A 25,945-nucleotide genomic window follows, 5' to 3' on the forward strand; every position below is an offset into this window, starting at 1 on the left:
TTTATGCTCCAAAGCAGCAATTTGCCCAAACTCTTGCTTTTACAGAGGTGGTCACACTTCTTGATGGTTTGTTATAAGGCATATATGATTATCAGCACCTGGCTGATACTTTCTCTCCAACAATCAGTAGAAGTTTTTACATATGGGTCTTCCATTTTGTTTTTGTTTAATAAATAATGGTGGAAATTGTTATGTGTGGGAGTTGTTTTGTTTCAGTTGAAGTTAGACTTTAACAATTATAGAATCTAGTAAAGATCAGATCATTTTAAAAATTATTTCCTGATACATAAAACCCTAAAATTAAAAGAGGGTGAACTACATTTCATTGTCCTGTAGGTTTGGTGTAGTTCTCCTCCCGATCGCTGGGTGGCGACAACGCGACGCTCCGCTGATTTACAGCCACTTTAGTCAGCCAAAAAGAAGTAGCGCCACATGAGCGTAGATCACTGGGGCTGTCCTGTGATGAGAATAAATTTAATTATGACATTTTTGCCTAAATTACTGGAGCAAGACCATGTGACAGGCGTTTCTCTTTTCCGCTGACGTAGCTCACTATAAGGAAAGCAGCGTCACTGCAGAAGCTGCTGACAGAAGAATGAGCCCGCTTCTTGTGGTCTGTGTTGGATTTTATTGAAAAAGTCGGCCATGTCCTCGGAGACTTGTCCCGCGGGAGACGTGCTCGAGAGTCGGACACCAAACGGGCAGATGTTCATTGGCTGAAAATGGATCGATACGGGCAGATGCCGCCGCGCAGGTTCCCCTCGGCTCCGCTGCTTCCTGTGTGAGTTTCCCTCCCCTGCGACGGAGCCTGCGCTTCTTCTTCTTCTGGGACACGTAGCTCTGTTTCACCAGGACCGGCGGAGCGGAAAGTCCGGCGGAGAGAGACTCGGCTCCACCGCGGCCATGTCGAGGTCCGGTCGGCGGTACAAGCCCCCGCAGCAGAGCGGCAACGGCGGCGGCGGCTCCTTCCCGGCTCCGTGCGGCGGCGTGCGGATGCCCCGAGCCCGGGTGCTGCTGTTGTGCCTCCTCGGCGTCCTGGCGCTGGCGGTGGTGCTCAGTGTTTACCTGTCCAACGAGCCCGCGGCGGCCCAGGTGAACCGCGCGCCGGCTGCAGACCTGAGCAGAGAGAGGGTAAGGAGGAACCGACCCCTCAGACCCGACTAAACACTGACTTTAATGGAGGAAAACACCTAAAAATACACCTAAATGTTTGACTGCTCGAGTCTTTTCCTCCCCACTGCAAGTGGTGATTAACAGCACTTATTTACAATACCTTTTTCTTTCTTTAAGATCATTTCTTATTGTTATTGTCATCATAAACATACAGAAAAGACCTGTAGCAGTCCTAATATACTTAAGTTATTTCAGATTGCAACAGGTTTACACAACATACAAAGGCAAAAGAATAAAAACACCTTTATATTAACATTTTTATGTCTTGAAATTGTTTCAATAAGCAAAAAATGTCCTATTTATGAGAACGTTTTTATCTGTTCTGCAATAACATTATCTCCCTGAAGGCAAAAAGGGGCGATAATAATCTTTTTTGCCTGTGTTTGTATGTCTGTTAGCAAAATATCTCATCGACCACCGGGTGGATTTTAATGAAACTATTAGGAAGAAATCACTGGATGCATGTCTACAACTAATTAACTTTTAGAGTCAATCCAATCTAAGATGGCTGCCACAGCTAACTGACATTAGCCGACACAACGATGGCTGCAACTCAGTCAGATTTACAGAAATTGAGCTGAAATTTGACGTGGTAGTAGCTGAGAGTCTGTTGTTTTGGCTATTACTCCATCCCCTTCTCTTCATAAGATTCAAATCTTCCTTTTTTTAAAAAATATTTTGTTTTTGTGCTTCGTTTATTCGTCTAAGAAAGGAAAACCTCGAAGGGAGCAGATGTAAGATGGAGAAAGCAAACGACAGGAAACTGTTGGTCAAGCAGGAAGTTGCTGAGTGTTTCCTGGGGAACTGCAAACATCTTGTCTCATATCTGTCTTTATTTCTCTCCTCCAGTTGTCCCACAAACCCAGTAAAGTCTCTGCAGCTCAGATCCGCCGTCTGGCCTCCCAGGTGGACGCCGCTCGCCTGTGGGAGACTCACCTGCGGCCAATCCTGATAGAGAGGCTCCCGGGGACCAAAGGCAGCCTGGCCGTTCAGCAGGTGTGTGTAATTATTTAAAGATTTCCCTCTTCTTCTTCTTCTTCTTCTTCTTTCCTTTTTAAACGCAGTCTCCTGATCTTTCGCTGTGTGCTCTGCTTCAGCACATCACCTCTACCCTGACCTCCCTGTCTGCCGGCTGGTCCGTAGACCTGGACTCCTTTCAGTCTCCGACCCCTCGCGGCCAGGTCACCTTCACCAACGTCGTGGCGACTCTGGACCCCACGGCTCGGCGGAGGCTCCTCCTCGCCTGCCACTACGACTCGAAGGCCCTCCCTCCAGACCCTCGGGCCCCCGACAGGGTGTTTCTGGGGGCCAGCGACTCTGCAGTGCCCTGCGCTATGATCCTGGAGCTGGTCGCCTCTCTGGATGCACAGCTCAGATCCTTCAAATTGCAGGTTTGTGGTTTTTTTTGCAGCGGTGGAATCTGAGATAAAGGCAGCAGCTGGACCGGAAGCTGACAAATCGTGGTTCTGTTTGTGCGGGGCCTCTCTGTATTTTTATCTCTGGTGAGGTGTAAAGATGGAAGGTGCTGACGAGCGTCTTCTGTCCTGTTTCCTCCTGACACTTCTGTTCACCGCTCTCCCTCTGAGGCTGCAGTGTGTGTTTAGAAAATGCTGACTCTGGCTCCTGCTCCGACTGCAGCAGTCATCTGTATATAACGCTCTCTCTCCAGAGGCTGCGAGCTGCCGGACCTACTTACTGTAGGAACACACTGCGACAACACTGCAGGAGGAAAAACTGACCTCAGCTGCTCTTGTTTTCTTTCTTTACAGAAGGTGAAATCAAACAACAATGGCTTTTCTTTCTCCCCCTCTCCTAGAAACTTCCGGTGACTCTGCAGCTGGTGTTCTTCGACGGCGAGGAGTCGTTTGAAGAGTGGACCGCCACAGACTCGCTGTACGGCTCTCGCCACCTCGCTGAGCTCATGGCGAACACGCCTCTCCCCGGGGCCTCCTCGCACGCCACCATGCTCCAGGCCGTGGTGAGGACACGTCTCGCAGAGGCAGACACGTCCCGAGTCAAACACAATGAGGTTAAATTTATTAAACTGTCAGAGGAGCAGCAGCAGGCGAGCTGACGCCCCGGGTTCAAAACAAGGCTGCAAAAAAATGGCGTAAACTGGAAGTAGAGTTAAAAGTTTAATAGTTATCGCAACATGAATCTGTGACGTTTGCGCCGACCCCTAAGAGCTGAAACACGATGCGCATAAACTGGATAAAACGTTCATAAATTTGTGTGAATAATTCTGCTGAGATCTAAATCCATCCTGCTAGCCGCTGATAAACACTAAGTACACACGTCGACCCAAATCCAGTTCCTGTCTGACTTATTTGACTCTCCTCCAGGACCTCTTTGTGCTGCTCGACCTGCTCGGTGGTCCCGACCCGCTGATTGCGAATCACTTCGATAACACGGCGCGGTGGTTCGACCGCCTGATCGCTGCAGGTATCCGCCGCCCGCGACTTTACCGTGACCGCTTAACCTCCCCCCGCTGACTGTCCCCCCTCGTCTGTCGTTCCCCAGAGAAGAGGCTCCACCGGCAGGGTCTCCTGACGTCCCACCCGTCGGAGCAGACCTACTTCAGGAAGGACGTTTACCTCGGACCTGTGCAGGACGACCACGCCCCCTTCCTTCACAAAGGTGAGCAACAACGGAGGTGCGATCCGAGCAGGTATACGCTTCGTTTACAGGAAAGCTGGGAAGGTTTCTAGAAGGCAAAAAGTACCTGAATCTCAAAATTTGTTTCAAACCTTTTATTTAAAGCTGTGTTTTGATTGAGTTTTTATGCCTCTAACACAGTTTCTGCATCATTAAATGATTGTTTGGGGGGTAATGTAGGTCAAACTCATGAGGGTTTTTGTAAAAATTACGTTTAAAAACATCAAATATTCCTCACCTTTGTTTACAACTTGTAATTGTTGGCAACAAAACCCGACTGTGCTGAATTCACTCATTTCTGATGTAGACTTTTGATAGAGAATGATGCGTATTTGGTGGTTATTTTTATCACAGATGAAATCAAAAACTTTAAAAGACAGATTGTGTATTTTGACAGCTGTTATGGCTTTAACAAATACGAGTGACTGAAACCAGTTGTTGTGTCTTCATTTACTAGTTCTGTTGTTTAAAAACATAAATAAATGTAGAATTTAAGACCAGCAAAGAGACAAAAACAGCACAGGAAGCTTATAAAACAGAAAAAAGACTTATTGAAAGTGGAAGTCTAAATAGAAGTATTATTTTTGCAATCAAGAAAAAAAAGAGCTTAATTTTTTTCTTTAATATTCTCTTTTAGTGACATAAACCTCTAGTTTATCAAAGTTTTTGATTATTTTCATACAGTTTTACTGATATACGTCTAAATGAATGAAAGAACAGCAATATGTTTTATCTGTTATTTATCTCAGGCAGTATTATTTATAAATCATCCTTAGATGATATTAAAAAACGTGTCTAAAGCCCTTTTATTGCCTGTTGCTGAAAGGCGAAGGCGGACAATGTTTTTGCCTGTGTTAGCAAAATATCTCCTTAAGCTCCGGACGGATCTTTAACTTCATGCTAACACTTTAACAATGTTTAATTTTTTTCAAGCGAGCATAGTTCCAACTCTTTTTGGCATCATAGTCCGAATTTTCAAAATTCTATTAAATTGGTCAGTAAACACGCTTAAAAAAAATTTTTTTAGTTTAATTTGTTGTCCATAAATGAAAACTTCTGGCTAAGGTTACTTCCTGGAGGAGATTTTCATTTATGGTTCAGCTAAAGGGCATACGCTGCAGCTCGTGATCTCAGCCGCGTTTCGTTTTTCTCAGGCGTCCCTGTGCTCCACGTCATCGCCACTCCCTTCCCTCAGTTCTGGCACACGCTGGACGACACGGAGGAGAACATGCACCGCCCGACCGTGGAGAACCTCACCAAGATCATGGCCGTGTTTCTGGCCGAATACCTGGGCTTCTGAGTGGGGGACAAAACGAAACGGCTGAGGTGGACGTGACGAGAACCTCTGGTGAAACTAAAGACTTGTCTCCTGCTGGGTTATCCTCAGTCTGGAGAGGAGAACGAATCAGACACTCAGGAGCTGCTGGTAATGTGAATAAAAAAACTAAGTTTGTTTTGGTTCGGTGGGAAAAAACCTCAAGTAGCCTTAATGATTATTTACCCTGTTAACATGTTGAAGATGCACTTTATCTTCTTACAGAAAGACCCGGCTGAGCTGTGGTGCCAGGCACACCGTCATATTTAACATAAGAGCTAAACAGATTGTTCCTTTACACTATGGTTGACGTCTACTGTGAATGACTTTATTTCTTCCTCTTCAGCATTTGAGATGCGTTACATACGGATGTAATCACCAGCATAGTCTCCTGAACAAACTGAATATTCTGGTTTGTTTCAAAACTCATCGTGTCGTGTGTGAGTGTGTGTGAATAGATCATCTGCAGAGCTTTCCAAATTTAATCTGGCGACATGTTTTGGGTTTGTCTTGTTGGTGTTGAGTGTAAGTCCCCTTACTGTCTGATAAATCATGTTTTGCCTTTTGATTACAGTGAAATAAAAACAAGCAGGATGTGTCAATAAAGCAGCCTAATGGCCTCCGCACATGTGCTGTAGGGGAAGCAGAGGGTGACGGAGGGGTGGAGGTGTCCGGTGGTGGTGGTGGTGGGAAGGTGGGCTGCCAGGAGGAGAGCCTTCGTTGTCAGAGGACAGGTAGATCTCACCTGAAGGTCCTCCACTGAGTGAAGTTTGGAAACTGGAGCAAAAGAAGAGACAGATCTTATGATCCGCTTCAACCACAAGATGGCGCTGTTGCATCGGTTCAAAGGGTTAAAAGGGTCGAAATGCCACAATTTTAGAGCTGAGAAACTATTCAGTTGTACAATTATTACCATACGACTTGGTGAAATAGAAAACAGCATCAAGAAAATCTTATTTTTAAAAAAATGTACAAGCTAAAACGCGCACTAATAAACTGCTAGCGTGAAGGAACTATTTTTACACTGATTTGTTTTTATTTTTTATCTGAGCTAGTTCTGCTGGCTCGCACTATGACCTCACATTTATTTTTATTTTATTATAATTTTAGCCATGGCTTGCGGTCAAATGTTTTTGTCTTTTCGTGTAATAAAAGTTAAAAGTGCCGTTTGAAAGTGATCCTCCCGGTTAGGCTGATCACTTGTATCCCTCCGCGTCCAGTCTCTCCCGAGTTAACGTTCGTCACTGTTATTATACAATAACGCAAAATAACGGCGTTAAATTCTTGAGATACTTAAGTTGTCAAAGCAGACGACCTGCTGTGTCGTAGCTGACCTGGTGATGTCCGTGTTTCGGTCTCTCTGCCGGCGGTTCTTGAACCAGTTGCTGACCTGGGTGGACGTGAGGCCGGTGGCCGCTGCGAGCTCCCGCTTCTCCCGGGTCGACGGATAAGGTTTCCGGTGGTACCACTCTCTCAACATGATCCGAGATTTCTCCTGTTTTTGTAGAGGTTTTGACAGCATAAAAAAGTGACATTTGTGGAAAAAACGTTCGATCGAAGAAACAAACCAGGGATTTCCCCAAAACTCAATTTTTAACGTGTTCTTAAAAAAATAGGTCCTTGAAGGCATAAGGGATATTGCTCACATTTGTCCTTTTTTTGTTATTAGTGTCTACTTTGCAGTCCCTTTTTCAACCACAAGTCCTGCAAGATGTGCAACTATTGTTGCTCAGGTAATCTTGCAGAAAAAAAAGTAATATGCACGATTAAAACAAGCACCCCGAGTTTCAACAGAGTTAGGACGTTGTGTAAAGTGTAAATAAAACCAGAATACAATGATGTGCAAATCTCACAAACCCATATTTTATTCTTAGTGGTACATTATAAACCTATCAGGTGTTTAAACTAAGACAAATGCATCTTTCTAAGGATAAACATAAGGTAGTTTTGAATTTGATGGCAGCAATACATCTACAAAAATAAAGCTGTAAAAGTTATGGGTATGAATAAAAAGCTGGAGGAGCATTTTTCAACTAATTAGGTTAAGTGGCAACAGGTCTGTTAGAGCAATGATTCCCAAAGTTGGGGTCGGGACCCCAATGTGGGTCACTCAACACCAAGTAGGGGTCCTTAGGTAATCTCCAGACATCAACTTACAATAAAAAAAACTTTGGTTTTAATGCTATGTTTGCACCATAATCGTTACAAAAACTTGAAATACAAGTCCACAAATTGATTAAAAAATAGCATAATGGATGTTAGGACTGTTTGTGTTGTCATTATGTCCTTATTTAATAAAGTCATTGGCATTTTTGGATGTTTAAATGGCCAACAGATGGGGTCACACACCTTTGTCACTACTATTTTATGGGTCGGAAGCTGAAAAGTTTGGGACTGGGTATATAAAAAGCATTTTAGGGAGGCTGAATCTATTCGAAGTAAAGATAAGCAGGAGTTGACCAGTCTGCAGATAGTGGAGCAGTAGTGGATATGTTTTTATGTAAAACCTGAGCCTTCAAAGTTCATAGATGTCAGACAAACATGACAAGTGTCTGGACCATTTATAGGAAGATCATTATTTGAATGAATACTTGAGCTAAACGACGACCGGCAGAGTTTGTACCTTGAAGCAGTAACTGGTCTCTTCTCCATCCCAGATGGTGTGCGGTAAAGGAAACTTTCTCCTGACGCGATACTTCCCCACAGCTCCCAGGGGCCGACCCCTCTGCCCCTCAGCCTCGGCGTAGTGGGCTCTCAGCCAGAGCTGCTGCAGGAACGGGTGGCTGCGCGAGGAGAAGGGGAAGCCCTCCAGCAGGGCGTAGAGGTCCGAGAAGCGGCCCTGGTGGAAGGCCACTGCAGCTTTGGCCTTCAGCACGCTCTCTAGCTCCCCGAGGCATGCCGGGGAGGAGGAAGAGGGTGGAAGAGTGGAGAGGAAGCTGGAGAGTCGGTCCATGTATCCGCCTTGCAGAAGGACCTCGCACACACAGATGACCTGCTCTGCGGTGAAGAGCATCGCTGTCGGAGAAGAAGGGAGGTCTAGAGGTGAACAAGCTTCACTTGTGTTTGTTCATCTGGGAGCTGAAGCCTCTGTGCAGCATTCTGGATGAACAAAAAGTGAACCTGCATGAGCGCGAGCGTTACTCACCATCATACCCCGCCACAGGTAACCTGAGACCATCAGGGTTAGAACAACACGCCAGATATCCTCCTCCTCTTGTACAAACACATGCCGGTGCACCTCCACTCATATTTTGGAGCTTTGCTATTGTACAAACCAGGAAAAAAAAAAAAAAACACACCTGGAGGTTTCATTGCCGGAAGCGAATGATGCATTTGAATAAAATTTTGTTGCCAAATTAGAGGCAAAAGTCCCTGATAAACAATGAGATGTCGAGAATAATCCACATCTGTAAAACGGCACAAGAGGACGCTGAAGAAAAAAACAACGCTGAGGCTTTTTTATAAATGTAGTTTATTACAATATTGTGGAATATAAAAAATAGAATGCATTTGGATACAAAAACACGGACCTTTAATGACACACGAATGATCCCTTTTCAAAACAATTAAAAAAAAAAAAAGATCAACATACAATATCTTTGGTTACATCTGGAGTTATATACGTGACAAACAGGACAATAAAAACAAATCCCATGCTACAAATAAATGTCAGGGTACAAATTAAAGCCTTCACAAGCTTTAACGTTAGCAATCTTTGGTACAAAATAAGAAAAGGCTCATTTTTTCCCCTCTAACTGATGACCAAAAAGCAGGTTGGAATAAAAACAAGCTCATTTTATTTCAAAATATAGAATTAATTACCTCAAAATGAACTAAATCATTTGCACCACATTGTGGCCTTAGTAGAAGTTAATGTAAATTCCTATATGTGCGTTTTCCACGAGTGTCTTTTTTTACTTTTAAAAAATAAAACTAGAAACTGATTGGTTCATGCTTTAAATAGATTAAAAGTACAAAACAGACAAACATACTATGATTAAAAACAATAAAAGGCCAAATATTGTAACTCGATGCAACACTGCAGTGTATATTTGTGTACCACAAATGGCCAAAAGACTAACCGCTACCTGTGTTCCGACAGCTCAGAGCTCATAAAGTTTAGCGTTTTAATCCTAAAATGTGTCTTTGTTTTCTGACTTTATGAGTCCAATCGCTGTCACACTAACACGGCAACGCAACGTAAACATAATGTAAATGAAATGTGCAAAATATACAGAAAGACGAGCTCAAACGATGATTATGCGACATTGTGTTTCATTGATACAGAAATGTAGATTTTTTTTTTTTTAAATGTTTGGAAATTTGTTTTCTATATAGCAATTACCACCTTTTTTTAATCAAACATGTAGGATTTAAGAATAAGGCACTTAACAGTATCAACATACTGAGAGTTTGGCTGCATTTTATGTTTAAAAGTAAAACATCACAGTAAAAAAAGTTTTAGTGTAATGCGCTGCCAACGCTTCATTTCAAAGCTTATTTTCGTCTCCCACGAGTCCCGGCTCTGACTCACCCTCAAAAAAAAGAGCTAAACATGCATTGCATAGAGTTAAAACCCTCCTAATAACCCTTTTATATCCTGTATGACTTCTTTCAGCTCATGTAAAGAGGCATCCTTGGTTGCAAACTGCAGGGAAGTCACCGACACGTTACTATTAAAATGTAGTAAATCTGCATGTTTCAACCAGACGTCAGTAACTTTATTCTAGCTCTAAAATAGTGATGTTCCTCCTAATGCGAAAAGGTAAAAGTTTAAAGATACAAAACAGTTCTTTTTTTCTTTAAATGAAGAAAATAATCTTTGCTGGATTCCCGGAGTGTTTAAAGAAAAAGCATGTTCCGATCGTGAAAAGAGAACCAAAGTTTCTGCAGAGACCTGGTTTCGGGTTTGTACCATTTGCTGGATCTTTGTGGGGGAATCCACCTCTGCCAGCAAAGAAGAAAAAAAAAAAAACTCCAGACAACTACGGCTGAATTTTAGCCCACAGTCAAAGATGAGCTGAAATCAGACCAGTCCAGGTTGGATCCTTTGTCTGGATTTGATAAATCAGGTGGTGTGTGTGTAGAGGTCTGGGTCTAAACTTCAAAAGATGCTGAATTCTCCCTTTAAAACCCAAAAGGAACAGTTTCATCTCGAAAACTGCACAGGACATTTCTCAAAAGTGCCACTTTGGACCGTCTTGGACATGTATTAAAAGACAGAGGATCCGTACTGTGAAATAAAATCTGTCAAGTCATTAAAATAAAAAAAGGTACTTGTTTGTTTTTTGCCTTTTTTTTTAGCTTTACGGTCACCAACCTTCCACTTTAAACAGACTAAAGGCCCAGATCATCGTCCACAGGGACAGACTGGAGCTGAGTGAGGATCTTAGAGTCTCCATCCATCTCCTCCGGGTCTCCTAGAGGTGAGCTGGCCTCCTCATCCCGGCCCGGAGAGGGGCTTCCCAGGAGGAGCGACTCTCCCCCCGGCAGGGCCAACAGAGCGGGATCGACGTGCAGCTCGCCCTTCCCGCGGACGTCAAACAGAGTCAGACTGGTGGAGGCCGAAAGGGGTACGGGGCTCCACGCCGGCTGGGACAGCTGGACGCTCGGCGGTGCTCCGCTGTAGACGGGGCTGAGGGTGAGCATGCTCTCTGGAGTGAGCGTGTTCTGCGTTGTGGAGGTGACCAGCTGATCTAAAGCGTGGGAGGAGGTGGAGACGGCAGGAGCCTGGCCGCCGGTGATGGCGGTCTCCGGAGCACAATACAGAGGAGACGAGTTGATGAAACTCAGAGGAGAAGTGGTGAGGCTGCCGGAAGTGGTGGTCGGGGGCTGGGACGCCAGCGGAGGAGTGATGGAGCTGAGCGCTGCACCCGCTCCGCTTACAGGCACGGGGGAAGCGTCTAGGACTGGTTTCAGGGGTAAACTGGTGAGCTGGATGCCTGCTGGGATGGTCAGAATCAGCTTGCCTTGTTGGACGCTCAAGTAGGGGCTTCCACTGAGGACGAGGTTACCTAAACCACAGGAAGGACAGCAGTCAGGACATTTTCCTTTTGTGTTCAAATGTTTCTTTTTTTACATGATGTTAAAAATAAGAAACAAACTTATACAACCATATTCTGCAGCTGAAACAATCAGTTATTAAGTTGACAGAAATTGCCATTTTATTGTTATAATTTGAACGTTCTCTCCAAGGTTATTACAGGATTTCCACCATTTCTGTCTTGTATTATCGCTGAGGGAGATGGAAATGCCTGGGCTCGTCTGTTAGCAAAATATCTCAGAAACCTGTGGACGTATTTTACTGAAACTAAGCTTAGACGTACATCTCCGCTTATTTAACTTTTGGTGACAACCGGATTCAAGATGGCCACCACAGCTCTATAGTGATTCCGTTTCTTTTTACTTCTCGCCTTTTCTTTGGTAACATGGAAATACTTCTGCGTACTTTGTGGTATTTTAACCATTCAAAAGTGAAAATTTTCAGCTCATTCTGTATATTACAAATATGACTTTTAGTTTTTGCAACTTTTAGACTTTTCAAAACATTTAACTTTATTTGAAAATGAAATTTCCCATCTTCAACTCCTTCAAAAACACGGTTCTCTTTGAAATCTACTCTGGGATACTTGTTCTGTTTTTGTCTTCTTGTGGTACTTTTAGCCTTTAGCTACCAATTTTTTTACTTAGCATTAGCAGTTACCAGAACATTTTGCACTGAATATTTAGTTTCACGTTAAAAATAATGACTCTCTCTCTGTACAAATTTTATCATTTCCAGCTCAGGTTTACATCAAAAGGCTTATTTACTTGTCCTGTACCCAAATACATGGAATCGATCACAATATTAGGAAAAACCATGAAGTAATTGTGTACCTGGAGGAGCGGAGGGCAGCTGAATGATTCCTGGGTTTAGCAGCTGCATTGCGGGGGCCATGCTGGTCGGGGTACCCACACTCTGGATGGGCCTCAGCTGGTTTATTCTGAGCGGGCCCGGCGCGACCCCTCCTGCAGCCGGAGCCAGGATCTGTAAGGGCATGCCAGCGGTGGGGATGGAGAGGGACGGGCTTGCAGGAACCACTTGAGGGAAAGAGATGTTGGAAGAGGTCTGGATGGAGGAGACTGGGACCAGCTGAGGCACAGAGAGCGGGACCAACTGTGCTGCCGCGCTGCCTTTGCCCTGAAGGGCCGGGACCACTTGAGTCGGGGAAGCTATGGAAACGGCCTGGATTTTGCTCGGCGTGGAGTTTGTAGTTTGCTCTCCAAGCTGGTGCATCATCTGCGGCTGGAGGCTGCCGTTATTGTTGAGCTGTGAGATGGAAACGATGGTGGCGGCGCACTGAGACGTAGCTGTGGACAAACCCAGCTGCAGCTGCGTCGGAGGGTTGCTCGCGCTCAGAGCCTGGGCGGGCTGGAAATGAGGAGCCGGCGACGTGAGGGGGGATACCGGGACCAGCTGAGGGCACTGCGACACTTGGGCTCCTGAAGATTGCTGGACCAGATGGGACACTGGCGTGCCCTGAATGGAAGGCACCACCTGGGGCAAAGAGATGACCTGAGCGGTGGCGTTACTGGAGGAAATCACAGAGCTGGACGAGTTTAAATGGGACAAAGAAGTGACGCTGACGGCGCAAGCGGCGTGCTGACTCGGCAGTGTCGCCACCGAAGTAGAAATAACCACGCCTGCAGACGACAGAGAAGCTGGGGGGGTTAGGAACTCTTGGTGTTGAGGGGTTTGTGCTAAAACTATCGACGGAAGACTGGTCGGAGAGGACAGAGTTGGTGAGGAGGAGGAGGATAAAGATGAAGAAGACGGGGGCACTGCCTCGCTGCTGCCCTCTGATTTGGGAACAACGATGAAATCCATTTCATTGGGGTTGTCCGTTTTGGTTTGCAGAGGAGAAGAAATGATAGTTTGAGGGGTCGGCGCCGGTACACTGTTAGTGCTCAGAACTTTGGACTCCACAACCGAGACTTCCTGTTCAGCTCCAGAGGCCGACTGCCGCGACGGCTGCCCGCTCGTCCCGGGTTTGGTTATCACCTGAGCCCCATTCAGGATCAAAGGAGAGTTGGTGGCGACGGGACTCAGGGTGACTGTTCGGCAGTCGCCCAAGTTGAGCCCGTTGATGATGACGCCGGCACCTGAGCCGGAGATGAGCGAGTTTCCATTGAGGAGCAAAGGCTGCGAGGCTGCGAGGAAGCTGCTGGACCCGTTCAGGATGAGCTGACTCCCTGTGTTGCAAGGGACCGCAGAGACGGAGATGATGGGCGCCGCGGAGATGGCGGCCTCCTCAGGCTTGTCGGGCGCATCGTCCATCACGCTCGCCTCATCCTCGGTGCTGTGGTTCCCATCGGACTCACTGAAATCAGAAAAATAAAATTACAACCTTTTTAATTAAAGCAAATTGTTATTTTGAGACTTCAGTCTTCTTTCAGATGATAACAGTTTATCATATTTAAGAAGATACCCGCCATCTTGGGATCTTCAGAAAATGTCTGGCAGTTCAAAACATAGAGATAAAAAAACAACATCACATTCACTTAAGAGTGTATATTTGCAACACAAAACACAACTCTTGGTTGTTAAAATGTTCTCTGAATGCAGTCAGAAACCAAAAGCAGCCATTTTGAAATGATATTGACGACGTAACACATGAAAGAAATGTGACCAAGTCGTCATCGTATATCACATCCAAATCTTTGTCCATATTGTCCTCCGAGCTCACTGTTGGTCAACTCTAGACATGTCTGACAAAACTTCTTGGAGAACGCAATCTTCTTTGGTTCAGTGTTTCAATCAACATTTCCTAAATTTAAATCTATTTAAACATGTTTTATTTAACTAGATTTAACTGAGCAGATCACTCTCCATATAAAAAAGTTATCTGAAAAGGTAAATTGATATTCTTGCGCATGGATTATTTCATACTGATGTGCAAAGGACTTGAGGCTGAAATGTAGAAACATTTCTGGAAAGATGAGCTCTTGAAAGACTGGTTTAAAATAAAGATTAACGTGTAATATTTTCAATCTAACCCCAGTCACTGATGACTGCAGTAGGTTCAAAAATAAAATAATGTCTTACTATCATCACCTGCCTGCAAATGAATGCAACAGGGCCGTAATGATTTTTCCTGTGTCTGTCTGTTAGCAAAATATCTCACGAACCACTGGATGGATTTTAATAAAACCCTCAGAAAGTAACCATTGGATGGAGTCAACCTAATTTAAGCTAATCAACCTCAGCCAACACAAAAATTTCTCTAACCTGGTGAAATGTACAGATACTAAGTTAAAATTTTGTGTGGTAGTAGCTGAGAGTAACTCACTGGCACAATACCTTGCTCTAAACTTCAGCAGCAGCTGTTAGAGTCGATATCTCATTAACCATTTGAGAGATTTCAATAAAACCCTCAGAACATTTGTCTACAACTTATTAACTTTTGGAGTCACCAAAAGTCACGACGGCCAACACAGCTAAGCATCCTTAGCCAACACAAAAGTGGCTGCAACATAGTGAAATATACACATGGTAGGAGCTGAGTCCTCCTCAACAGATACTCCGAGCACCAACACATCTTGTGAGATCTAACAATTTCACTTTAGATGGTTCTTATTATAAGATTAGTCTATAAATTGCAGGAGTTTCCTCAAAACTATTAGCTTGATTCTAAGGAAAAACATCCACGAACGACTGAGGCCGTGAACGCTGAACCTCGACATTACGGGGGTCTACGGTCAGAACCTGAAGAGTTTGGAGAACCCCTGTTGGGCCCCCTCTTCACCCCTCCCTGGACGCCAGGCACAGATCAGGACTCCTGCTCCTGAAGGTAAAAATCAGCTCCAGCTGAACCCGTTTCACTGTCTACAACAGCGACATGTTTGTTTCATTTTGAAGGAAGTTTAACTACACGAGAAGCCTGCTGAGAACATAAGATTAGTCTAAAACTCTGGCATGAAAGGCGGTGGACGATACACATTTCCATCAAGGACTTTAAATCGTGTTCAAACATCTAATCTCAATCAACGCTGTGCATGGACCGTTTTCCTTTATACAAATACGAAGCCTGATCAGACCCCTGGAACCTCTTTAAGCCATCGGTTTGTTTCGAAGTCCACCAGCTGGATCAAAGCCGACCACAAACCCCGGGGCGGGTCAGGATGAACCCCCCCAGGTGCCCGACGCTTGGTGACACAGCTGTAAAGCTTGTGATTTCAGCCTGGGTGAAAGGCATCTCGCAGGCCTTCCTCCCGTCTTCAAGCTGAAGCTCTGCAGCCTAACCTCTGTCACCCTCTGAGGGCGGCAGAGCAGGCTTTCAGGAAACTTGAGCCTTTGTGGGCCATCTGGAGCTCACATTTCATAACAAAGCAACATGCTTTTGGTCTCTGATGTGTGGCTTCACGGCTGTCAAGAGATACTGCCCATCTCCTCATTTCTTACTTATTAAATCATGTTCTCGCTTTAAACTGGTGTGTGTGCAGGCATTTGTTCTGGCTTATGATAAACAAACAAACAAACATCTGCTTTCAGACAAACTCAGCTCAGGTTCTAATCTGTGTTGTTGTTGTTGGTGGTGGTGGTCTTGCCTTTTGCTGAGGGTCCCGGACGGGGTCCTGTCCCTCTGCCTGCGGTTCTTGAACCAGTTGCTGACCTGGGTGAGGGACAGCCCGGTGACTTTGGCCAGGTTCTTCTTCTCGTCCGGGGTCGGGTACCTGTTGCTCTTGTAGCACTCTTTCAGCGCGTTGCGGGACTTCTCCTTGAAGCAGTACACGGTCTCCTCGCCGTCCCAGATGGTTTTGGGCAGGGGGAACTTCTTCCGGAGCCGGTACTTGTCCACGGCGCCCAGGCTGCGGCCCCGGGACCTCTCCGCCTCCTTGTAGCGGGCTTTGAGGTACAGGTCCTGCAGGAAGCCGTGGTTGGACGCGTGGAAGTCGTGGCTCTCCAGGATGGCGTAGAGCTCCTTGAACTCCTCCCGGTGGAAAGCCACCAGAGCCTGGGCCTTCAGCAGGGTCTCGTTGCCACGTAGCAGCTCGGACGAAGGAGGTATGGTGGATAGAAATCTCCACAGGCGATCCACATTGCCCGCCTGCAGAAGGGCCTCGCAGAGACACGAAACCTGGTCTGTGGAAAAACTCAGAGCCGACTTCTGGAAACTTTGGAGCAGTTGTTCCGAGATCTGGACGGGATCTTTCTCTTTCTTGGGCTCCTCTGGGCTGGTCTCTGATTGTTCTGTAGACTCTAAAGACAAGGAAGCCATTTTCACTTTAACTTTTTTTTTTTCTCTTTCCCCCACTAGTACTTCCTCCTCCCCCTGTCTCTCCCTCCCTCCCTGCCTATGAGTTTTCCCATCCTCCGCAGCCGAGCAGACGATTAATGTGCCTGCGAGCCAAAAAGGCAGGCGCGTCCCTTTGCGGGTGAAGATAATAAAGCTCAATATTTAACCCATTAAAGCCACATTTAGATGCAGTTTCATCTGCCCCGTGTAGTTAGACTTCCTTCAAAATGAAACAAACATGTCGCTGTTGTAGACAGTGAAACGGGTTCAGCTGGAGCTGATTTTTACCTTCAGGAGCAGGAGTCCTGATCTGTGTCCAGGGGCGCCACCAGGAGGGGTGAAGAGGGGGCCCAACTGGGGTTCCCCAAACTCTTCAGGTTCTGACCGTAGACCCCCGTAAAGTCGAGGTTCAGCGTTCACGGCCTGAGTCGTTTGTGGATGTTTTTCCTTAGAACCAGACTAATACTTTTGCGGAAACTCCCGCAATTTTTTAAAATTATTTTTCGTGGCAATGCATAACTTTTTGTGCGTTTTAATACTAAATGGTCCAGCGTCTTACTTAAGAAGTCACAAAGTCGGTTCGCGGTCACGTGGTTGCGAACCGTTAGTTTTCACACACACCTTTCATCGTCCATGAGAGTCGGATCAGAACTCCCGGGAAGCTCCTCCCTCCTCCCGTGGCATTAAAACGGGTTTCTTGCCGCCGGCTCTTCAGCTCTCCTGTCCTTGTACAAATTTCTGCTTCCCTTACCGCTACCAGACGTGTTTATTAAACAGATTGAGACAGCACGCGCTGTTTGGCATCTACAAATATGGCGGTGCGCAATAGTGAGCGAACGAGGGGGACGTGTCCCGGCGCCGCCCGGACCGAGGCGCACTTCCTCCCGGCCACCATGGCCACGAAGAGCTGCCTGTGTCTCTGCGGTCTTTTTAAGTTTAAATTTTGCTGGAACAGTTGTCATTCCCAGCAGAGCAGCAGAAGCAACATGACTCCATTAAAGCTCACCAGCTTTTCTGCGTAAACACGCCCCCAACAACTGCTGACCAATCACATAACTCTTGGCCCGGAAGTTGAAGCCAGAAACCAGAAGCGTCCCTGTCAGCTGGTCCCACCAAAGACTAAAATTAAATGCTCTTTTTTCTACTCTGTTCAGACAGCATGCTTAATAGAAATCAAATAAGAAAACCTGTACTGACTAAAGACAAGATAGCTAAAGTAAGTGAATATATTTAGTTATTTATTGCTGGTTTGGATCAAATCTCATTTAGGCTTTAGGTTTTAACTTTGTAGGATTAATATTTGTTAAGTATAGTGGATAAGATAAAAATATGTACCCATTTGTTCTGGTTAAACCTGCTGTGGTTTAACTTTTCCAAGTGTCTCATGGTTTGTTCAGAGTAAAGTGGTTTATCTACAAACACTGTCTGTACAAACAAGCACTCATAAGTCAGCAGGTCTCCATTAGTATCACAGCTCTGAAATGGATCCAGGCACTGTGATACTTTATGTATGTCTTGTCTTGTTTTCTCCCATGGTCACGTTGATTAAAATGAAAAGCGTTCATCTGTATCTACAGGTCTAAACCTGAGCCTAAAGAAGGGCAAGTGAAGAACATGAGAATGATCCTGGTCTTCTTGATATATGTCCTAAAGATAAGACGTGAGGCTGGTTTGTGGGCCTGCATCTCTTTTAACAGCCTCAGGAATGTAAATATTCACCACTGGGATGCAGGTTAAGTCGAGGGCTTGTCTTAGCCGCCCTCTCCTCTCATCCATTCAGTATTTCAGTGTCTGCATCTTAGAATGGGAGTTGGGGTATTCTGTTTTCCAATCAAACAGCTAATAAATCAAGTTAAACAACATTACCAATATAATGAGTTTTAGTTCTAACTTTTTTTTACATAGCACTATAAAGTTTATATCCATACAAATGCACAAAAGACGTCTATAAACTCAAATAAGTGAAAAATTAAAAATAATAGTTTAGATTGGACTTTAGCGCCCCCGAGTGGTTGTTTCAACAGTGGCGTTCCCTCCTGTCTGGCGATTGGTTGCCGTTGCTGCCAGTCAGCTGCTCAGTGGGCGGTCTGTTTCTTCGCGTTGTAATTCTATTGGTCGAACCAATTTGATCTCAAATGTAATTGGTTGGTTCCAGCTGAGGCGGGTAGAACCTTCCAGAGCAGGGCGTAAACAGGAACTGTCGCTTGAGTTTCTGGCATGAATACGAAGCGAGGCTGAATGCAGCAAGTTTGTTGTTTTTTTGTAGCAGTACAGTTACTCTGGGTTCTTAAAACGCAGATTTGTCTTCACGACTTGGTTCCCCCTTTTGAAGAAAGTAAGTGATTGTGGCAATTTTGCTGGAGGTCTTTTAGTAGTAGTAGTACTGTCTGACCACCAGCCCAGACAGCTAGCTAGCTAGCTAGCAGCATGTAGCTAACTATTGCAATGAGCCACCTGAAATAAAAAACATGTATGATGACAATTCATTGATTACATCAGATTTGTTTATTAAAGGCAAAGACAAAGAGTCACTAAGCTTGGCTTAAAGCAATATTTTTATACTTAAATGTGAAAACGGTTGTGAATAGTAACAGAGGTAGTAGAACAAATCAAGTTGGTAAACAATGTTTTTGTCTCTGGAGGTCTATAGCAGTCACAATTTCATGTTTAAAAATGTGTATCTATCTCTAGTGTGGTCTTGCTTAAGTTAAAGGTAAAAGGCAACTTAGTTTGTCTACATTTCCAGGTCTTGTCCATTAACATCGTGGAGGATGGACAGCGGAGTTGTAGTTGTTACCAACCCCATTGTGGCAGTTCGTGTGACCAGCACCCTCTCCTCCTTTGAGTCACTGCGCAAATTCGATAGAGGGATCACTATAGCCGAACTGAAGGTAAAACTTGCACAACACATCTGTTGCTAGGTGTGCTAATGATGACCAATGGAGTCCAGTCCTGGTCTCTGAGTGCCACTTCTCTTTATATTTTACCTGTCTCCCTGCTCCAACACACCTGATTCAGTGGTTGAGTTACCTCTTCATGTTCTGCAGAAGTTAATTTCCTATTGATTCAAATCAGGCATGTTGGAGCAGAAAAACCTCTAAAACATGCAGGGCAGTGGCCTGTGAGGACCAGGATTGGACTCCGCTGATACAGACCATTTGAATTGTTGCGTTGGCTGTACTCTTTTATCATGTTGTACTTAGGGAAAACTGGAGATGATTGTGGGCATTCTTTCCTCCTCCATGGATCTGGAAGTTTTTAGTTCCGCTGATAAGTTCCTACAGAAAATGGGCAACGATGAAGCTTTACTTGGTTCCTATCCTGTGGACGATAACTGCCGAATACACGTATGTACAAGAGCATTCATTCCTAAGTACCTGCAATATAGTGTGTTTTCACAGATGTCATCAAATTTTCTTATTTCCAGAGGTGCTGCCATTTTGGAGGAGCTCTTAGTGACAGCCAAATCGGGGTTGCTTACTTTTGCAAGCTGCAGATATGATTACAATGTGCTGCCTGAGTGTACCAAGAAAGCTCAGACGGAAGCAACTGAAGATATCAATATATATAATTAGATAGGCTGAAGCTCAAATACAATTAGTTTTCTCTCTCGTTTGGCTTAGAGTTGAGAAAAACACTTTTGTATCAGGCAGATATAGACAACGCTGTTATTGATTTAATAGTGTGATCCACTGGATTCCTTTGATCAGAAACTAAATTAACACGTCACATCTGTGTGTTTATTATGTGACAGCAGCAGATCAGATACGAGAATGGTGAAATGATTCTGGCCGACCAGATCTCAACCAACACATTTCTGTGTGGGACAATCAGCACACTTCAGATCTGATTGTTTCCCTCAAATCTTTGATGTAGTCCTGCTGTCCTCCTACAGCAGCTTATGCATAACATTCCTCTCTTTGACTTTCAACAGCTTTGGGTAGTTGGTAAAAAAAATGTGTTTTTGCAATCAAATCGATTTGAGTAACCTCAGCTATAGTTTACAGAGATAACTGCTTAAATTGGTACGCTTAGGATGAGTGAGAGTTCAGCAAGTGACTTAAATGCTCGTTGTTTTGCTTCTCCTATACCTCAAAATTGGTCGATGATGAAACATGAAAACACTCTAATGACAAAGGTTTTGGCCACCAATACCAACATCAGATATTGTAAATAAATGTAATTGTTGCCAATTACTTTAAGAAGGTAGTAAGAACCAAATTGATTGCATACACATCTGCAGTGCATGTATCTTGGTGGTGGCTGGTGTTGTGGGACAATTTCTTTAATTACTTGCAAACATTTCTCTAGTTAATAAATGATATTTTAACATGCCAAACTGATATGTTCCTTTCTAAATTTTATTTCCTGCACAGGTTATTGATAAAAGTGGAGGTCAGGGCAACTTATTTGATGTTTCCGAAGTGGAAAAGTTTGAGCTTCCAGATGAAGCATATGAAAAAAGAACAGGTATGAGTTTCCCTCACTTTATTGTCCAAAAAAAATAGGTTTTAAAATATATTTTTAGATAAAAATGAGTAGTTTTAAATCTAGGTAATTTATAACAAAATACATCTACTTATTTTGGTCAATGTGAATAATGTGAATAGTGAAGATTTTTGCTGAATTTATTAGTCGATAAGTATTAGAAAACTAAAACTTACTGATCAAAAATCAATCAGCTGATGCAGAAAACTGAATATTAGTTGCAGTCTACTTCCCAGATGCAACCCTTGATTGCTTTAATGATACAAAGTGTTTAACATGGAAATTTTGTATTTGTCCTAAGACTCTGCAAGGTCATTTTTGAAAAAACACCATTTGGGTCATTACAACGAGGATCAGGTTGCTAAGAAGAAAGCTGAGCTTGCTGCTCGGGACGAAGAACAGAAGGCTGCTGCTGATGCCATTTCTGTCGGCAGCCGCTGCAAAGTGGAGGTTCCCGGGCAACCTACGAAACTTGGCACTGTCATGTATGTTGGTAAGTGTAGACAAAGCCTGGATGTTTTCGTCTTTTTGGAACATCAGTTCAGGACTTGTGATACTCTCCAAACAACGCAGATTTTATTGTCAGTTGTGATTGAAGCCTGTTATCTTATCTGTGTCGGCAGTAAGGGAGGATTGATAGATCTGCACTAGGTAAACTGGAGCAAAACATACTCCTAGGTTGTTTACTGTATTGCATTTCTTTATAGTTGTTAATGAACTATGTACATACTGTCCTTACATAGCTATTTAATTGTCCACATAAACAACTAAATAACCAAGTTTGTAAATATCTTGTTTAATGTAAACACTACATCTGGAGACACTGTGATAAAACCCGGTTCAGTGTGTCCAAAAGTGTCTTTGGGTCATCTGGTTCATCCATCTTTTTTTTTTTTGAGTCAGATTGTAAGGGAGTCGGCGCGTATCGTCAGCAGTCTCTGTGCGAGACGCAGGGGACACCCTGGACAGGTCGCAAGTCCACTACTGAAGGACAATTTAGAGTTACCAATTAACTGAACATGCAAGCTTTTAGTCTGTGGGAGGAAACTCACGCATGAACGGGGCGAACATGAAAACTCTGCAGCTGGATTTGAACCTGCAACCTTAATTAAAATCTCACAAAGTGGCTCAACTCCGTATGTGTGTTATATATTTACGCGGTCGGCGTTGTCGGCAGGTTAAAAATTAAAATCATGTGATCAGAATTGAGTATTTTTACAAAATATGTAGTTAGAAGTTAATGTTAGAGTTTCAATAGCATAACAGCAACACTACTGGCTCTCATTGTCCATGCAGTAATTTATTTATTTTTTGATTAGTGGATTAATAGATTAGTTTAGAAGAGGTGCTTTAAAAAGTGTTAATCTTTTACCTCAAACTTTTATCTCCTGTAGATTCAAGTTTTAATGATAATACACCCCAGTAAAAAGGGAAGTCGCCTTATGACTCTGACAACTCAAAGTTAAACTTGAAGTCACTTTGCGAAGCTTTTAAACTTGTTTTGTAGCTCAGGACCCAGGGGTATGATAAAAACCTGGACATTATAGTGCACGTAAACACACTGTTTATAATCGGGCGTTTTAAGTGCGGTAAGAAATGAGAGTCAGCTAGATGAGCGGTGGGGAATTAATCTTGTACATGCACTGAACTGTAATGGAAAAATGTGGAGTTAAAGAAGAACAAAATAATGTTTTGCCATTTTCAAACAATTGACAGTAGCTCAGATTGGTCTCACGTTAAAGGAACATTTTGTGTATTTTGCAGGCACAACAGAGTTCAAGCCTGGTCACTGGGTGGGCGTGAAGTACGACGAGCCCCTTGGAAAGCACGACGGAACGTAAGGGTTCTTCCTGCTTTTTTAAAGTTTTCCCCTGTTAATGAAACGGAGTCGGTAATGTCAGTTTTTAATCGTGTCTTCGCAGGGTCCAGGGGAAAAAATACTTTGAATGCGAGAACAAATACGGAGCGTTTGTGAAGCCGCTGAGCGTGACGGTGGGAGACTTCCCCGAGGAGGATTACGGTTTGGATGAGATGTAGGACTGTGTAAAAATTACTGTTCTTTTGTTTGTTATTTTGGTCAGTTCTTTGACCCAACATTGAAGCATCTTCTGTTCCTAAGTCAGAAGAGTCATTTTAGTACAACAGATAGTTTTTTTTTTGTTTGTCCTTCTCTGGAGGGTGTGATCCAAAAGCACTTTAGCCTTATGTTTTAGTTATTTCCTGCAATCGTCTAGTTGGAATTATAACCGAAGATGATCACTAACATGCAATTAAATCTAACAGTATTTCATAAAGGAAGGAGTTTGAATTCTGTTATCTCACTCTGTGTACTTCTGTCAGTTTTTAATTGTTCATATTACTGCCTAAAATTCATACTTTTGATCAGTGTGTTTAAAAATGATTGGAAATGTTTATAATTAAATGTAGTCCTGGGGTTTTCAAGACTTCACGTTGCTTCGTCATTGCCTGTGATTTGGATAACTAAACAAACTACAAAATACTTGTACAACCAACTACATCTGAATATGTACTCTGTAGTAACGTGCATTTCTAGCTAGAAAATCAAGGGAGTAGATCACCTCAAACATAGTCCAACCTGAAGCATAGTTACAACTGTTTTTTTGTTTTTCGTTCTTTTAATTTGTCATAAAATTTGTTGATTTGCTTCTCTTTGCTGTACTACCTCTTTATTTTTAGACAGAATATTCACAATAAGTCTGCAACAAGAGTAGATATTTCTCTTCTAAACAAAACATATCTCCTTTGATTTCTTTTTTCACGTGTAGCTCATAAAATAGTCCAGTTCTCAGAGAATAGGGCTGCGTTGAAGTCTGGAGCCACTTTTATGTGTTGCTCAGGAGATGAAAATCATTAAAAAGTGTGATGTCATGAATTGAAGAACCTTGATTCCTGAATATGGTTAAAAAAACAGTCAATATTTTGGTTTGACATCAACCCTTTTAGGTGAGATTAATTTTTGAAGATAATTGGATGTATTGATCAATGGAAGGACCAGAAATTCTTCCATTTTCTGTTGGGTCTTTGCTGAGTTTTTGTTATTTCCTAAAGACTCGAGCGTCAAATACCATTCATCCACTTTAGACGTGCTGCTTCCTCATTTGTCCTCCACTTGTAGTTCAGTCACATTTTTTTCCATGCTGAGATCTGCCAAGATAATAGTTTCCTTTTTCTTACTCTTGATTTAAAAAAAAATACCATGAGTTAGTTGAGCCTTTCATGCTGGAAAAAGAAATCTTAAAGTCTGTTTTAAGTGGCCTTAGACACATGAACAAAAACAAAGAACTCTGAAAGAGTTGGGTACAAGAACTGTGCGAAAAAAACAAGTGAAAAAGCAGCTAGCGTTCAAACAAAACCCTCAACACATTTATGGACAAAGAACATATTAAAGAAAGCCTAATCAATTACAAGAAAAACTAAATATATTATAAAGAAAAGCGGAGTGGCTCAAGGCTTTTGGACAGTTCACTTTTTTGTTACTGTCAATCTTTCTTGGAGAATGTAATTAACTTAATGTGTTCTGTTTATGTTAAAACACTTTAAATAACAGTTTTAATAGGAATGTCTAATTTTTCATTCTACTCTACTAAAGCTTGAGATTCATGTTTCAGTCTCATGTCTGATTTAAATATTATTTTTTGTTCATACCTAATTTGCTGGTTGAAATGACATGTTCTATATTCCTGCAGTTCAGTGTAAACATTAGAAAGTGTAAACATTGTAAACATTACAAAGTTACTTGTAGGCACAGATCTTTTAACGTAGATGTGAAATACCAAAACAGAATCAATTTGGTTCCCTAACACAAATGCTAACTGTATTTGTTATTGCTGCAATTTTATTGATGCTAGGTTGATTAAAAAAAAAACTTCAAAGTCTAATGAACATTTCACATTTTTATTGCTCACTGTACAGTTGTTGTTTTTGCCAGCTCCCTTCTCACGGTCACACAACTCATCTTTGGAAAATATGCATTTTGAATTATGTTTTTTTTTTTTTCTCGGGTTTTGTTAAAAATTTAAACAGCTCATATAATTGTTTGTCACCCTAAATTTAAAGAGAAGATGTAAATTAATGTCATGTCTTTGCAATGAAACATTACTTCTAGAGTCTTTTTTTTTTCATTGATTTTTGAGGTGCTGATGTTACTGTGTGCCAAAGGGTATAAAAAATATAAAAATGAGCAGATTGCATCAGTTCTGCCTCCTGTCTTTTTATTAGTCCCACCATGACATAGATCACTGAACAGATTTTAACAAACCTTTACCTCCATCAGGGAGGTTATGTTTTCGGTAGCGTTTGTCTGTCTGTGCACAAGAGTACTCCAAAAGCTTTTTTTCAGGAAACGTCCAACATGGTACAAGGAACAAGTGATTAGATTTTGGTGGTGACCCCATGGCCTTGGCAGAGGTTTGCTCCCTCTGAGTGCTTCTCGTTCAGAAAGTAATCACTGGATGAACATCTACTTTAGTGAAACTTAGACACGCTGAGCTAAAATCTGGTGTGGCAGCAGCTGAGAGGCATTCACAGCACGTACTCCAAGCGGAATCAGATCATGCGAGGTATCCCGTGAGATTGCACATAATGTTAATTTTCAAGGTTTAACCAACGTGGCTGTCATCTCTCAAAATAAAATGATCTTAGTCCAAAATACTGGCCAGAAAGGTGGTAGGCCACAAGCTTCCCTTCAAGGATAATTAGTCTTTTAATTATTTATGTAATTGAACAGTAGATTGATAAATCTGACATTGTGACACAGGAAATCCATGGTTTAGGACAGACAGTTTTTAATAAGAGGGGGCTGTAGTTCTCATTTTTGTGGCTTTTCGTAATGAAAGGCGGTATAGGACTCACGGGGTTTACCCCTATATGCAACCTGGACAATACACACATAAACATCTTTCATTTTTTCATGTCTTTTACGAGCTACAGTAAATTTTGTAGCCCACCCACTGTCACTGGGAGCCACCTGCAAATTAATTTCTGGCTATGCCCCTGCTTCAAAGCGCATAACCTTTAC

General features: G+C 43.1%; 4 protein-coding genes across 4 annotated transcripts; 2 read left to right on the top strand and 2 right to left on the bottom strand.

Annotated features, from left to right (window-relative positions):
* Nucleotides 1–406: 406 nt before the first annotated feature.
* Nucleotides 407–5,752, top strand: qpctla (glutaminyl-peptide cyclotransferase-like a). The gene is made up of 7 exons (XM_017424722.3): nt 407–1,131; nt 2,023–2,169; nt 2,271–2,564; nt 2,990–3,151; nt 3,516–3,615; nt 3,694–3,810; nt 4,983–5,752. Exons 1-7 carry the CDS (start codon nt 904–906, stop codon nt 5,126–5,128), a joined length of 1,194 nt encoding a protein of 397 aa, XP_017280211.1. The 5' UTR covers nt 407–903; the 3' UTR covers nt 5,129–5,752.
* On the bottom strand, nt 5,450–8,405 carry six9 (SIX homeobox 9). Its single transcript, XM_017424724.3, has 4 exons — nt 8,289–8,405; nt 7,767–8,158; nt 6,478–6,638; nt 5,450–5,920 (listed from the first exon to the last, which is right to left on the bottom strand). Exons 1-4 carry the CDS (start codon nt 8,389–8,391, stop codon nt 5,755–5,757), a joined length of 822 nt encoding a protein of 273 aa, XP_017280213.2. The 5' UTR covers nt 8,392–8,405; the 3' UTR covers nt 5,450–5,754.
* Nucleotides 8,406–8,598: 193 nt separating this feature from the next.
* six5 (SIX homeobox 5) lies at nt 8,599–16,446 on the bottom strand. Its single transcript, XM_017424717.3, has 3 exons — nt 15,731–16,446; nt 12,020–13,503; nt 8,599–11,157 (listed from the first exon to the last, which is right to left on the bottom strand). The coding sequence occupies exons 1-3, from the start codon at nt 16,399–16,401 to the stop codon at nt 10,481–10,483; spliced, it is 2,832 nt and encodes a 943-aa protein (XP_017280206.1). The 5' UTR covers nt 16,402–16,446; the 3' UTR covers nt 8,599–10,480.
* Nucleotides 16,447–18,609: 2,163 nt separating this feature from the next.
* Nucleotides 18,610–25,121, top strand: tbcb (tubulin folding cofactor B). The gene is made up of 7 exons (XM_017424723.3): nt 18,610–18,754; nt 19,166–19,310; nt 19,623–19,766; nt 20,796–20,889; nt 21,209–21,400; nt 22,672–22,744; nt 22,830–25,121. Exons 2-7 carry the CDS (start codon nt 19,191–19,193, stop codon nt 22,942–22,944), a joined length of 738 nt encoding a protein of 245 aa, XP_017280212.1. The 5' UTR covers nt 18,610–18,754; nt 19,166–19,190; the 3' UTR covers nt 22,945–25,121.
* Nucleotides 25,122–25,945: the final 824 nt, after the last annotated feature.

Source organism: Kryptolebias marmoratus, linkage group LG2 (assembly GCF_001649575.2).
Source record: "Kryptolebias marmoratus isolate JLee-2015 linkage group LG2, ASM164957v2, whole genome shotgun sequence".
In the NCBI taxonomy this organism is placed as follows: Eukaryota; Metazoa; Chordata; class Actinopteri; order Cyprinodontiformes; family Rivulidae; genus Kryptolebias; species Kryptolebias marmoratus.